Source organism: Papio anubis, chromosome 11 (genome assembly GCF_008728515.1).
Source record: "Papio anubis isolate 15944 chromosome 11, Panubis1.0, whole genome shotgun sequence".
Classification (NCBI taxonomy): Eukaryota; Metazoa; Chordata; class Mammalia; order Primates; family Cercopithecidae; genus Papio; species Papio anubis.
Genome location: NC_044986.1, coordinates 10882156 through 10897689, shown reverse-complemented (window position 1 = coordinate 10897689; position 15534 = coordinate 10882156). Strand labels below are relative to the sequence as shown.

The following is a 15534-nucleotide window of genomic DNA, read 5'->3' as shown; positions in this document are numbered from 1 at the left end:
TCCAGCAATTTGGGAGGCCAGGGTGGGTGGATCACCTGAGGTCAGGAGTTCGAGACCAGCCTGGCCAATGTGGTGAAACCCTGTTGCTACTAAAAATACAAAAGTTAGCCAGGCATGGTGGCACGTACCTGTTAATCCCATTTACTTGGGAGACTGAGGCATGCTGAGGCAGGAGAATTGCTTGAACCTGGGAGGCAGAGGTTGCAGTGAGCCAAGATTGTGCCACCACTCCAGCCTGGGCGACAGAGCAAGACTCCATCCCCCCCACCCAAAAAAAAAAAAACAAAACAAAACAGTGAAACATGCCGTAAACAGGTGTGTGGTCATCCAGACTTTGTTATTCCATTTCTAGAGTACAGGCAGAGTAGATTTAGCGTAATTCTTGAGGGCTCTAGGATTTTCGGAATGGTAAGTGAGCAGTGACTTCAACTTAAAGTCAGCAGCTGCATTAGCCCCTAACAAGAGTCAGCTTGTCCCTTGAAGCTTTGAATCAGGCATTGACCTCTCTAGAGCTGTCAAAGTCCTAGATGGCATTCCAATGGAAGAGTTTCACATACATTGAAAATCTCTTTAATGTAGCCATCTCCTTGATCTCAGCTAGATCTTCCTGGATAACTTGTGGAAGCTTCTATATCAGCACTTGCTGCTTCACCTTGCACTTTTATGGTATAGAGATGGCTTCTTTCTTTAAAACTCATGAACCAACAACCTCTGCTGGCTTCCAGTTTTTTTTCCTACAGCTTCCTCACCTCTCTCAGCCTTCAAATAACTGAAGAAAGCCTATCTTTGGGTTAGGCTTTGACTTAAGGGTAATACTGTAGCTAATTTGATGTTCTGTCCAGACCACTAAAGCTTTCTTCATATCAGCAATAAAGCTGTTTCACTTACCATTCTTGTGTAGCACTTTTAATTTCCTTCAGGAACTTTACCTTTGTGTTCATAACTTGGCTATTTGGTGCAAGAAACCTCACTTTTGATCTGTCTCAGCTTTTGATATGCTTTACTTACTAAGCTTAGTCATTTCTGGCTTTTGGTTTAAAGTGAGACACTTGGCTGGGCATGGTGGCTCATGCCTGTAATCCCAGCACTTTGAGAGGCCGAGGCGAGAGGATTGCTTGAGGCCAGGAGCTCGAGACTAGCCTGGGCAGCATAGTGAGATCCTGTCTTTACAAAAAATAAAAAAGTTAGCTGGGCATGGTGGTACATGCATATAGTCCTCCCACCTATTTGGGAGGCTGAGGCAAGAGGATTTCTTGAGCCCAGTACTTTGAGGCTGCAGGGTTGCCACAAACCTTCAATTTGTAAAAACCCCAATGTATGTGAAGTGCAATAAAATGAAGCACAGTAAAACGAGGTGTGTGTGTACCTAGGAGTAGAATTGCTGGGTCATATGGTAATTCTATGTTTAACTCTTGAAGAGCTGCCAAACTGTTTTACACAGCTGTTGTACCATTTTACATTCCCACCAGCAATGTAGGAGGGTTCCAATTTCTCCATGTCCTTGCCAACACTTGTTATTTTCCTCTCTTTTAATTATAGCCATCCTAGTGGGTGTGAAGTTTTATCTCATTGTGGTTTTTATTTGGATTTCCCAAAATGGCTAATGATATTGAGCATCTTTTAATGTTCTCGTTGGCGATTTGTTTATCTTCTTTGGATAAATGTCGCTTCGAGTCATTTGCCCATTTTAAACTTGGACTGAAGTTTTTGAGTTCTGAAAGTTATTTATATATTCTGGATACTAGACCCTTGTCAGATACATAGTTTGCAAATGTTTTCTTTCCTCCTGTAGATTTTCTTTTGACTTTCTTGAAGTCCTTTGATGCAAAAAAAGTTCTAAAAATTTGATGAAGTCCAATGTATCTTATTTTTGTTGTTGCTCATGCTTTTGGTATTATGTTTAAGAATTCATTGCCAATTCCAAAGTAAGATTTACCCCATATTTTCTTCTGAAAGTTTTCTAGTTTTAGCTTTTAAATTGTTAATCCATTTTGAGTTAATTTTTATATATGGTGTGAGGTAGGGGGTCCAGCTTCATTTCGTTACATGTGGATATCCAGTTGTACCAGCACCATTTGTTGAAGAGGCTTTTTTTTCCCCTACATTGAATGGTATTAGCACCCTTGTTGAAATCAGTTGACTATAGATGTATACGTTTATTTCTGTGCTCAAATTCTTTTCCACTGATACATGTCTATTCTCATGGCAAGTTGATAGCTTTTACCTGTGGTATATGGTAATATAGAGTATTGATTTTTCAAGCTTTGATTACATTGTAAACTTCTTTTCTTTTTACAAACTTATAGTGAATTTATTAAAGAAATTATTTCCTTTTAAAGTGTCAGGTTTATAAGAACAACAACAACAACAACACACAAACTTATTGGATTGTTTTATTTAAAACTTTTTGGTGTATTTTATAATTTCTCTGACTGCACATGGAATAGTGATGCCGATACATAGTGTATCAGTGTGCATTGTAATTGAATTTTCACTGTAAGTTAAATTTACCTTGAGCCTCTAAATAAAGAACTACTTATGTAAATTCATCCTGCTAAAAGATGTGATGGTGCCAGCTATAGAAGTACCAGAATAGGAACAGCTGTCTGTTGCAGATTTGGGCTAAGCATCACATCAAGAAGGAATCATATATCTGTAGTCTCTAGAGAAACAGTGCTTGGCACCTAACGGTTTTTTAACTTTAATCAGTACAACAAAAGTTGCAGTGCTTTAGGACCAGAATATGATATACCTTTTAAGTCTCTTTTAATCTATAATGTCTTTCCCTTTTTTTTCTTGTAATAATTTATTTGCTAAATAAATTTTTTTTCCCCTTTGTTTCTTATAGTCTGGTTCTTGTTGATTGAATTCCTTTGGTGCAGTTTAGTATGTTCTTCTGTGTTCTGCATCTCCTGTAGATTGGCATTTGGATATAGCGGGGATCTAAAAAACATTTTTTCTTGTTGTTTTATGTTCACTTCATAGGTGATGTTTGTGTCTTCCACCAGGAGGCACATCATACCTGCTTATCTCTCTTTTTACTACATTAACTAAGTTTATTTTGATTCACTTTAGTTTTAACAATTCAAGGGTTTTTTAGAGAAGATGGTATAGAGCATAAGATAAGAGCTCTAGAGTACAGTAATCTGGATTCAGGCTTTGACTCTGGGCCTACTAGTTTTGGAATTTTGGAAAATCACTTCCCCTCTGTGTTAAGTTCCTTATCTGCTGGGGATGATTATGCCTACTCCTAGGATTGTTTAGAAGATTAAAGAGATCACATATGGAAAAGAACCTGGTACAGAGCCTGGCATGTAGCAAGTGGTCACTAAATGTTAACTGTTATTGTTTTGTGATTTAAAAATATTCTAAAATAATCTAAAGGATAGATTATCTTGATTATTCTAAAATCTAAAGGACAGATTATCTCAATTTGTAAGTGAGGAAATTAAAATTTGCATAACGATTGTTTTTTGGCTCACCTGGGTTTTTTTAGGGAAAAAGTAAGAAAATTATTCAACTGAGGTGAGTAGCTCTCCGTTGTCCCCATCAAAGTGAATAGTTACATTTAGTAACCACTCTTCATAAACTTAATTTCAAAAGTGATTTTTGTCAGTGCCTCGGATGTTGGTGTGTGTTCATTTTAATTGGCCTTATCTCATGTTGGCAAGTTGCCCCTCATTGAACAGACTTATACCATAGTACGTTTTATGCTTGCAGTCCATGAGAAATACTTTTCTGTTTCATAGGGAGCTTACTGTTAATGTTTTTATTTTACAGTGTAATGTTCAAGCTCAGCTATGCCTTATGTGGATCGTCAGAATCGCATTTGTGGTTTTTTAGACATTGAAGAAAATGAAAACAGTGGGAAATTTCTTCGAAGGTACTTCATACTGGATACCAGAGAAGATAGTTTCGTGTGGTACATGGATAATCCACAGGTTCGTAAAGTCCCAAGGATTATCTTTTAAAAGCATAGAAAGTTGTATTTAAGTATTTAACATACTCTACAGGTTTTAGTATTTGTCTTCTTAAACAGTATATTTTTAGATTTATTTCTACTGACTGTCCTCTCTGCCCTGCACTCCTGACCTCTACTGTCTTGTTTGAATTTCAGAAGGTGAAACTAAGTTTATTTGATAAAAATTAATGCTTTTGTATTTTTCCCTCGAGAGAGACATGCTCTCTGTGGTAGAAAATTAGGTTTTAGAAAATTAGATCTTGAGTCACAGAAAAAAATAACAATTGAAGCTGTCCCAAAAATCAGAAATACTGTTTTTGTAACATATATTTCAAACAACAGCTAAAATAAAGACCAGGGATAGATGATTTTCTTGCATTAAGGAGGCTTAATATCAGGGTCCCTTTAGTGAGATTAAATTTAGGTTTAAGATGCTGTATCTAGGATAGTGACTGCTATTTTTTAATAAATAAATGACTTAACCACATGATGCTCTTGCGCATATATAGTCCTTTTATTTTGTGGTGTCAGATTTGAGTCAGTCATTGTAATGCCATCCATGAACTGAAATGCATTTTGATTTTATTGTGGCCTTGCAAAACATAGGGGTAAATGTTGTAATTTAAAAATTAGAATCCCAGCCTTAAGATCTGTAAGAGGCCTGGGATTAGATATCATCTGTGAAGTAGTTTTAAACTTTCAACTTTCTCTACTTTTTTTTTTTTTTGAGATGGATTCTCACTCTGTCACTCAGGCTGGAATGCAGTGGTACGATTTTGACTCACTGCAGCCTCTGCCTCCCGGGTTCAAGTGATTCTCATGCCTCAGCCTCCTGAGTAGCTGGGACTACAGGGGTGAGCCACCACGCCCGGCTAATTTTTTGTTATTTTTAGTAGAGATGGGGGTTTCGCCGTCTTGACCAGGCTGGTCTTGAATTCCTGACGTCAGGTGATCCTCCAGCCTCAGCCTCCCAAAGTGCTGGGATTACAGGCATGAGCCACTGTGCCCGGCCTTTTGGAACTTTTTATCTTCAAATAAAAATTGGTATAAAAGTTAAAAATGGGGTTGTATGTTGCAAGGAAGGATGTGCAAAGCAAGGGATGAATCTCTAGCAGACTTCTAAGCTGATTTTTGTCCAGTAGGCTTCTCATGTGGGTGAGGAATGGAAGGTCTAGGGAAGAGCAGCAACTTATACAAGGTTCTGTTCTGTTTCACAGAGCAGGAACTAGGTCTCCTGATAAGTAGTCTAGTATTCTTCACTCTGTACTAATTTTAGATTAGACAAGATACAGATACACTAATGTGTGTGTGTTTATTTATGTAGAATTTGAGTTGTAAGGGACATCTCACCCATATGAGCCATTGCACGGTTCTGCCTATTTTATCTCCCTGGGTTTTTCTCTCTCATCACCAGGTCCGGTTGACATATGTATGGTTTCACCTGAATTTTACTTGAAACTCCTTGATTATTTTTCCATGTTCCTACGTAATAGATTCTTCTTGTCATTCTTCCTTTATCAGTACTACCCATTTAACAGAGCTAAAAGGAGTTAAGTACAAAATAGAATATATTTATTACCCTGAATAAAACATGGACTTGGAATTCAGAGGAAAGTTATACAGCTAGTAGAAGGAGTTGAAGTCTTCATGGAAGTGGTAGCATTTGAAATTGACCTAGAAGTTTGGATATAATATTGGCTAAGAGATGGAAAAGTTGATTATTCCAGTGCTCAAAGAGTAGTGTGGGCAGAGATCAAAGCAAGAGAGCCTGTGGCAGGTTTGGAGACTAGATCACTTTGGCTATAGCACTCATCTAGGTTTGTACTCAGCTAGGTCTTGTCTGCATGAACTTTTGAAAGCCATATCTCTATGTTGGAATTAATGCATTGGCTTTTCTGGACATAGTGTCAATTTTTTTTTAAGTGCAGAATTTAAATGTTTTTTAGTTTGTTCTTATTGAGTTTATGTCTTCTTTCCAACTTAGGAAATTTTGATTCTGTCAGCCAGTGTATTAGCCATTAGTAACAACTTGGTGTCACTTTTAAACGTAATAATGAAGACATAGCTACTCTTGAAAACTTTAGTAAAATGTCTTGCTAAGATTATTGTATTATTTTCTTTATCAAGGTTATTATGATCAGTATAACCATGTTATTACATCTTGACATAAGCAATTAGATTGAACCATATAAAATTGCTAATGTACCTAATACACAAACATTTTGAATTACTAAAAAATGGCAATTTTGTATGGTTCAATCTAGTTGCTTATGTCAAAGTATAATAACATGGTGATACTGATCATAATAACCTTGGTAAAGAAAGAAAATTAGTTTGATTCATCTGTTATCAGGGAGCCACTTCTTCCCCTGACCACTGCTTCCTTTTCCGCTAACCATGGGTTTAAAAATTCATTCTAGTGTTTATTAGGGATCATTTTGGGGTTTTCTGTATTTTATCAAGGAGGTTGGTAATCATGGAGAATGAAATAATTAAGTTGCTGTACGAGGGAGTGCATTTGAAGAGATGTGAAAAAGTATTTGGCAAAATGAGTTCAGGAACTCATAATCAACAAATGGCCTATTTCCCTTTTTTTCTTAAGTGTTCTATTAGTTTGTTATTTCTTGTTCATTGTCAAGTAACAAATTTTGAATCTCTTTTTTTTTCCAGTCAAACCTGATGGTAATCATACTAGTCCATAGAAACTGGGTATTTTGAATATTGCTTTTCTTTCAGCTACTTACATTTCTCTGTAGTGTCTACTATTACTGTGACACTTTATGTCATGCTTTGGTTTCTCATTTGTCTTCCTTCCACAAAGACTTAGAGCTCTATTCAGCAGTTAAAATAATAGGCTCATTAAAAACTGAAAAGAAATAAATTATTATCCTTGAATGGAAGGGTAACAGTTTTTGAAAAAATCACTTTGGTAGTAGTTAGAGATTCTTGAAGACATATTTACATTTCTTTTCCTTCCTTAAAGTTAAAAACCAAAAACCCATAAATATAAAACGTTATACATAAGAATACAAATAGCTTTTTAATGTTATACATTAATGAATTATAATTTTAATTTATATGCCTATTTACTATTTATTATTTATATTTGGAAGCTTGTACATAGTATATAGTTTAAAGCAGAACATAATTAATGGAATTTTACAACATATAGGTGTGTATGAAAGTTTTGAAAAGATCTGTCCGTGTCAACAGTAGGCAGTTCATGTTTGGGAATCTTAAGTCTTTGAAATATCTAGGCTTCCAGTTACCTCCTAATCATTCATTAGAACAAGCCCATAGATTTTTTTTAAATTTTTAAGTACATTATTATAAAGTCAGTTGAATAGTTGATGCTTTCTAATCTCCAGCAGAAATAATTTTCAAAATTAACTAAATCTAATGTTTTCATTTTTACCTCTGAAATATTCTATCAGTCTTTTATCAGTCTTCTATCATATAAATGAAATTTATATTCTTTGTTTCTTTTCCCCAGATTCTTTTGTCTGGTTTTCCTACCTCCATCTTCCTCCTCTATAATCCATTCAGTTTATTATATAGTAATTAAAGCATAATTTTGATTCCAGATCTGCTCATAAGCCTTCTTTGTTGGCTTCAAATTCTCTACAATATAAATTCTTTGCTGCTTTGTTTTTTATTTAGGTCCTCTATGATTAGGTTCTCAGTTCAAGTTTTCAGACCACCATTTTGTACCACAGTCTTATAGGACACTACATCACAGCCCAACACAGCCACCCTCTCTTTCTAGTACAGAGCTGTGCACATTCAGTTGTTTGCCATAGTTTGTCCGTTTTCTGTGCTTGGAATATTCTCCCCTGCTTTTTGTGTTTCAAAATTTTCCTTAACCTCCAGCCTAAATGTTGTTCATTACTTCAGTCTTTCTGGATAACTTCAACCAGAGATGATTCTCCCTCTTCGTTTACCTTTAGCTCTTTTATGATGCAAACCGTATCTAAAACTTAAGGGAAGAATGAAAATACCGTGTGTGAAAGTGCCTACATTCCCTGCATATGATGTAAAGAGAAGCTAACATTTTTTTTTTGGAAAAAAAAAGTATCACTGTAGATTAATATGGTATAACAAACAGTAAACCGTTTAAATGGGGGGAAATGCAGTCCATTTTTGTCAAGAGATATTTGATAAAGAAATTTTAATAGAACAAAGTAATATGTATAGGCTTTTAAAGTATCTTACAATTATATTTGTTTTATGCCCCTAAATATTTCCCCCTTGCTTTCGGGAACAAAATCTGATCTTGTTTTTGGCTTTTTAAGCTCATGAGAAAGAGTATTGGTTTAGCTCCAGTGATAAAAATAGCCTTTTAGTCATAGAATGCATGATGATGGAAAAGAGTAGGATTCAGTTTTGTTATCCAAGCTATGGACTTGATTTCAGACCTAATAAAAACTTGAACAGAAGAAAAGTTCATTTGTAAAATGTGATATTAAAAATTGAGTTTTTTAACTTTTCAAAAGTACACATGGAACGTTATATTATAAAATGAATTCGTAATATTGGATATTAATTATATATTAATAATTTGTTTCTAGAACCTACCTTCTGGATCATCACGTGTTGGAGCCATTAAACTTACCTACATTTCAAAGGTAGTCTTTATACATTGTCTTATATTCATGTGTGAATTAAAATCCTTGTGAATGAGAGTACGAATGGAAGCAGCACTTTCCTTTCCATGTCCTTTAACAGTGATGTTCAGATTCCTATCATGCTGAAACAGTTTCTGATTACTATGTTTAGGAAATTCTTTAAATCGATACAATTATGAAGAGTACGATTTTAACTTACAGGATGTGGCAAATTGCAAAAGTTAACATTAACTTTTATGATCAGGTATACGAACATCAGAAAGGGAGAAATCAGTGAAACAAATTCTATCCTGAGAAGGTCTGGAGGTTTTTCTAAGTCTATATTATGTTTGTTTAGGCTGTTTCCAACTTTTAAATCCCATTGTCTTTGATACTTTGTTTTTTAATGTTTTATTTTGAGGAACATATGAACCATTTTCATGTTGAAAGGATGATTCTCCCCCCTCTTTTCACTTTGTCTCTTTTCATTTCTGTTTTCTTCTTTATTTGTTTTTCTGGTAATTTTGCAATACTATTTTTTTATTTTTAAAAATTTTGATTTTACGTTTGTCAGGTACCTTTTTTTCTTGTTTTCTTCTATTAATGTTTAGGGGACTAAAAGATGCTGAGGTGCTAGCACTGTGGATTTGTGTGTGTGTGTGTGTGTGTGTGTGTGTGTGTGTGTTTTACATAAAAGCAATAAAAGCTTGTTGATTACTTACATATGAGATGCAAAAGGTAGCAACACAGTATTATTAGATAATATGGGTACTATTATGCATATACTGAGATCTGTTGGCAAAGGTAGATCACTTTAACAGAAGACAAATTTACAAATGTGCCTCTGTTTAGAAGATAGATGTTATATAAATAAAATACTTTATATTAGTGTTACAACAGAGGTATTCATTCTCATTGACCAAAAAGAAAAGAAAAGAGCCCTTGGACAATAAAGATTACACATTTTTTTTTTTTTTTTTTTTTTTGAGACGGAGTCTCGCTCTGTCACCCAGGCTGGAGTGCAGTGGCCGGATCTCAGCTCACTGCAAGCTCCGCCTCCCGGGTTCCCGCCATTCTCCTGCCTCAGCCTCCCGAGTAGCTGGGACTACAGGCGCCCACAACCGCGCCCGGCTAATTTTTTGTATTTTTAGTAGAGACGAGGTTTCACCGTGGTCTCGATCTCCTGACCTTGTGATCCGCCCGCCTCGGCCTCCCAAAGTGCTGGGATTACAGGTGTGAGCCACCGCGCCCGGCCTTACATATTTAAAAGGAAACATTTTTCTGTTAAAATCATGTTATGTAAATTTACATATGGCAAATATTATGTGGAAGCTCTTTCTTGAAATCAAGTATTAACTCAGTAAAGTGGGTAGGGTGACTGGCCAGCTGCTTTCCCCTCCTCCATTGCTCTTCTTTTAAAATATAACCTTTTTTTCTGTGCAGTTCTGTAACTTTCATCTTGTCCTCCCACTTCCTGAAGTTTAAATTGTGCAGTTTGTACTCTACTTTGGATGTACCACTTTTTTTCCAAAAAAAATTTATTTCGAAAATTTATTTCTGGAACAAACTTTTGTGTGACTCAGAACTGTGAGTTTGTAGTCGGGATCAGTGAGGAATCCCAGACTTAGAATTCCTTTTGAAGGTACAAAACAGATGCTGCAATTACCAGTTCTGTCACTGGACAACAGCATGGCAATAGTTGTGAATGAGCTTCTGGGAGGTACTTTATTTAAAGGGATAGCAGCCACCAAATGCAGCTGGTTGCCTCATCTTCTAAAATGAACCATGAGCTGCATTTAATAAAGTGATCCCATTATCCTAGGGTATTCTCCTAGGAGCAAGAGAGGATCCAGCTCCATTTTGATCTCCTCATAGCAGATTAATGCCTTAATCTTAATTATTAAGATTAAGATTAATTCAATTAAATGCCTGGATTTATGGACTTTAAATGCACAGTCTCCCCTTTACCCATCCCCATTTTTGCTTAAAAATCATAGCTAATTTAGAAATACGTTATTTGGGAAGAATGCATAGTTCTTGTAGAATATTCATTGAGGGTATTTTGAAAATTATGTTAAACTAAAAATACTTGTGTGTATGACATAAAGCCTAAAGGTTTACTTTCAGCTTCTCTCTGACATTTCTTTGAAGATAAAACAAGTTTGTTCAAAGAAAATTTGGAAGTATTATTTGCAACCTCTTACAGTTGGGAACTGCATCCTATGTATTTAATTTGCTGTTCTTTTTCAGTTGTCTTTCATGTTTAATTTTAAGTCTATTTACTAAATGTGTATGATTATTGGGGAATCATACATGTGGAAGTTTACATAGTATATATGGTTGGTTTTAGGATGATATGAAGAAGTGAGGAACCCATCTCTATTTTTCTTTTTAGGTTAGCGATGCTACTAAGCTAAGGCCAAAGGCGGAGTTCTGTTTTGGTAAGTAGCCATGTTACATGTATTTTAAATTGACTGATATAATTGTATCATATTGTAAAAGAAAACTGTAGGAGAAAACCACACAAAACCTGTGGCTGAATGAATTATTCTAAAGTGAATTCCCTTGTAACCGCTATATAGATAAGGAAATAACATTTTGCACTCGCCCTCCCCTAACCCTGAAGCCTCTTTCCTGTGTGCCATCCTAGTTACAATCACCACCTTCTACCCATATGTAACTGTAATTTTGGCATTTATAATGATCACCTCCAGTGAGATTTCAGGTAATTTTAAACTTTCTGTGTCATGTTATTCTATATTAAACATATAATTAATTAAAAGGATTTGGTCTTTAGCTTGTGGGTGGTGAGAAATGTACAGTTTGGGATAGGAGTAGTTGAGGGTATTGGATTAACTTACTCAGCAAACGTTTAGTATATGCCAGGCACTGTGCTTGGCAGTGGGGCAGTAAGATGAATAAGAAGCAGTTGCTGCCCTTAAGGCTGGTTGGCTTATAGATAAAAAATACCAGGCAATTATTATTGCAGTTGTCACAACCTGTAGATAAAGGGATATGCAATCTATTAAGCACAAAGGACCACCTTCAGATCTTTATTGGGGAGCTCGGGAGTCGGGGAGCCTCCCCAGAGGAGGAGATGCTTACACTGGTGGCCAACTAGCCTGCTGCTTATATCCTTTAGCACTGCAGAGAAAAGGCAGGAGGACCACATGCACAGAGGATTGTGGGGAGAAGAGCGTGGTGTCTCTGGAGCTGAACACTGAAGCTAGAGGGCATGATAAGTGGCTAGAGAGTAGAAAGGCAGGCAGAAGCCAGGGTGCTGTGTTTTGACAAGCAATAGGTTTTATTATTTTGAAAAAAGGAGAAGAGAAAGAGAGCATCTGAAAGCAGACATAAGGTGAAGGAGTTTTTTTTTTTTTTTTTTTTTTTTCGTATGGATAGGAAAGTTTTGATGTAGGTAGACTGGGTAAGTGGCCTCTGAACTACTGTACTTATGTAAGGTCCTGAGTTAGTGTGGTGGCAATGGGAGAAGGCGGAAGGGTGAAAAGAAGGAAAAGTGCAGGGGCTTGGTGAGTATGGGGGAATTAGAGAGAAGAGAGAGGTAGCAGGGAAGTTTGCTTCAAGTAAAGAAATGGGAAGTCAGGGAGAGCTGGTTATATAAGGTAAAATGTTTGCTATGGAGTTGAAATGGTGGGGAACTTCCAAATGGAAATGTTCTGTTGATAGTAATTGAGGACTGGATGGAGCTTTAAGGTCAAGAATGGAGAAATTTGGGATCTGTTAAAAAGGGAGTGGTAGTTGAAGCTAGGAAAATTGATACCCTCTCAGAGAGTATGTTAGTGGACATTAGTGACTGAAGGAACAAATATTTGGAGTGGCCAACTAACATCAAAAGGGACTATTTCACATTAAAGTGAGAGATACTTTTGGGGGTAGAATTGAAGTTCTTTGCTCTCTTTTGCTTGAAAAGGACAGGTTTCTTTAGGCAGTAGTTAGAAATAGCATCTTGATGTGAGCAAGATGAAACGTGGCTGTCAAGGTAATCCTCTTACCTTGAAGATTAAATAGGAAGATTAAATTAAATGCTTTTATCTCACTATGAAGCTATTTTTAAAAGTTACATGTTTATTACTAATTATAATTTTGGTTACGAAGCAGGAAAATGTCTCAGAGCCTTGTAAATGAATCGGTATTGCATGTCAAATAACTGAGAACTTTGCATTTTAGAATGTATAATGCACATACTTTTGACAACCCTTTTTTTCTAAAATCTCAAACTTACAGAAATAGTAATATACAGTAACAGACTTGACATTCATAGTTATTGGAGTATTTAGAATGGGTGATTTTAGTTGGAATCAAAAATTAAGATTAGTCATTCATTGATCAGTCAATAGTTTATTAGTCCTCTACTGCTAGTGGGAGTAAAGATTCATGAAATGCTTACTTTCAGAGAGAGAAGCACTGTCTTCTAAATAGAAGCACAACTTTCATTCAAAGTGGCAACTTCTCTCAAATTGTCCCAAACCAGTGAGAATAAGAAACATGCAAGCCATTTTTGATGGAGGGAGCAGAGTATCTGTAACCCTCAGTATGTAAAGTTGGAAAGTGGATAGAGGAATGGTAGATAATTTAGCAGAGTGGAGGAAGAGGCCAATGAAAAGCTCACCATTTAAGTGTTCTGCCTCACCCCAATTCTAGATAGGCTTAGGTATAGGAGATACATTTTCTGAGGAAGCAACAGTGAGGAAGGACCAAAAACAGGGACTTAGTTTGCATATCTATATCAGAAACAACCTCTGTTCCCTACCTCCATCTAGCTGGATCAGGCAGACACCCTTCCCCTGTTCCAGCAGGAAATGGGATGTGTGGTGTCTCCACAAATACAATCAGTGAGGCTATATATTTAGGGGCACTAGTCCCAGAGAACGAAAGGAATGAGGCATGAAAGTGAAAATAGGAAGATTAAATGAAAGTCTGCACAATCAGTGCAACCCCAACCCCAGAGCACTGGGCAGCCGGGTTTAGGTGAGTAAGATCTGAATACCCTAGAGAAAAGATCCGTAGATACTGACTGACATCTGGGCATTTCTACTAGAAGAGCTTGCCATAGTTGACTAGTGAGGTCCACAGTCAGCAGCCCTACAACAACCCAAGAGAGCTTTTCATCAGTCTTTTTAGCACTTTCTTTTAAAATATGAATAGACAGCCCAGGATTACTGAACATTTGATGGGAGAGGATTATCAAACAGGAGAAGGAACATGAGACAATGCAAAACTCACAAGAAAAAGGCAAAGAAATCTGAAAGTAGAACAAAGGTAAAGATAGATAATGGAAAGGAGATAAAAGCAATCAAAGAAGTCCAACATCTGATAGAGACTGAGAGGACAGAGGAAAGTACAGAATAGAGAAAACAGAATGGGGAAAATTGACAAAGAGTGTGTTAAAATACCTTAGAACCTCTTGAACCAAAACCATATATTCATAACCAGTTGATCTCAGGTTGTGAGATGATTTTTGTTTGCAGTTAAGCTAATGTTTATGCTTCAAGTTTTATCCATTTTATGTATTCATTCTAATCATAAAGATTTGAAATGAAATACTCAAGTGGAAAAGGTAGGAAGGATACAAGCTTCTAGGGGTGCATTTATTATTTACAGTGAAACCTTTACTTTAGGGTTTTTATGGTAACTTAGCAGTATCAAAGTTGTTTTTTTTTTAATTGTTCAAAGATTTTCTTTCCTTTTCTCCCTTCCCCACCAATATTGCTAATATACCACATTTCAGTCACTTGCTTTCCTTTTTCTTTTTTCTTTTGAGATGGAGCCTCCTCACTCTGTCCCCTGGAGTGCAGTGGTGTAATCTTGGCTCACTGCAACCTCCACCTCCTGGGTTCAAGTGATTCTCCTGCCTTAGCCTCCCAAGTAGCTGGGATTACAGGTGCCTACCACCACGCCTGGCTAATTTTTGTATTTTGAGTAGAGACAGGGTTTCACCGTGTTGGCCAGGCTTGTCTCGAACTCCTGACCTCAAGTGATTTGCCTGCCTTGGCCTCCTAAAGTGCTGGGATTACAGGCGTGAGCCACTGCTTCCTGCTTTACATTTTTTGTAGTGCTTCCTTACTCCTTAGAAATCTCCAGATGATGGCAGTGAAGAATATTCTGTACCAAGCACTGTGTTAGTTTCTTTACATATAAGATCGTCACCTCTTAAGGAGGTGGAATGAGTGGCATTCCCATTTCACAGATGAGGAGTATCAGGCTCAGAGAAATTAAGTAATGTTTGAAAGATGATATTGCTTGTAAGTGCATAAGCTAGTCAGGTTGGACTGATTCCAGGCTGATTTTTTTTCTAGATCATACCTATATATCTACATCTTGTCATGAAGTAATTCTTAAAGTCCATGAGATTGTATTCAGATTGCAAGGTATACTAGGAGTCTTTTTTTAGATATATATTTACATCTCTTCCTTCCCTTAAAAGAGATCCTTATATAAATATTATTTATTCAGAAGTATATGTATTAAGCATTTACTGTGTACCAAGTATAGTATATTAATAAGTGCATAGATTTTTAAACTCTTCAGATGTTCTGGGCAGATGCCCAAAATAACATTGAGGGGAAGAAGCCATTATGAATGAGGAGGGCTCTGCTTCAGCCTAAGCTGAAAAAAAAAAAAAAAGAGTATAAAAGGAAGCCTTACTGATGGCTAGAAATTACAAGCAAAAGTTATTTATTGATAGGTATAGCATCCTAGTGAATTATGGATTTATCTTAATATATATTTATGGCAATTATAACTTTTCCAGTCTCTAGAAAGATATACAAGAACAGATTTCCAGTGTGTTAAATTTCTTTTAAGGTTATAGACTGGTTGTTTTGTAGTGCTTTGCAAGATAGGCTTTGACTTCCTTTCTAAGACCTTCATCTCAATTCAAGGAAGCTGTAGTTTAGAGTGTCTTGGTCTCAGTCCCAATTTCAAAATCTTGTGTGTTTTCCTTGAGAG

At 36.4% G+C, this 15534-nt stretch overlaps 1 protein-coding gene across 11 annotated transcripts in view; it reads left to right on the top strand.

Annotated features, from left to right (window-relative positions):
* Positions 1–15534, top strand: part of PLEKHA1 (pleckstrin homology domain containing A1) — a 58064-nt gene that overhangs the window by 14479 nt on the left and 28051 nt on the right. For all 11 annotated transcript variants that reach the window (XM_003904347.3, XM_021943800.2, XM_021943798.2 and 8 more), the window contains exons 2-4: positions 3781–3941; positions 8530–8586; positions 10961–11006. In XM_003904347.3, coding sequence (XP_003904396.1) covers positions 3801–3941; positions 8530–8586; positions 10961–11006 — 244 coding nt within the window. In that variant the 5' untranslated portion in view covers positions 3781–3800. The remainder of the gene's footprint in view (positions 1–3780; positions 3942–8529; positions 8587–10960; positions 11007–15534) is intronic.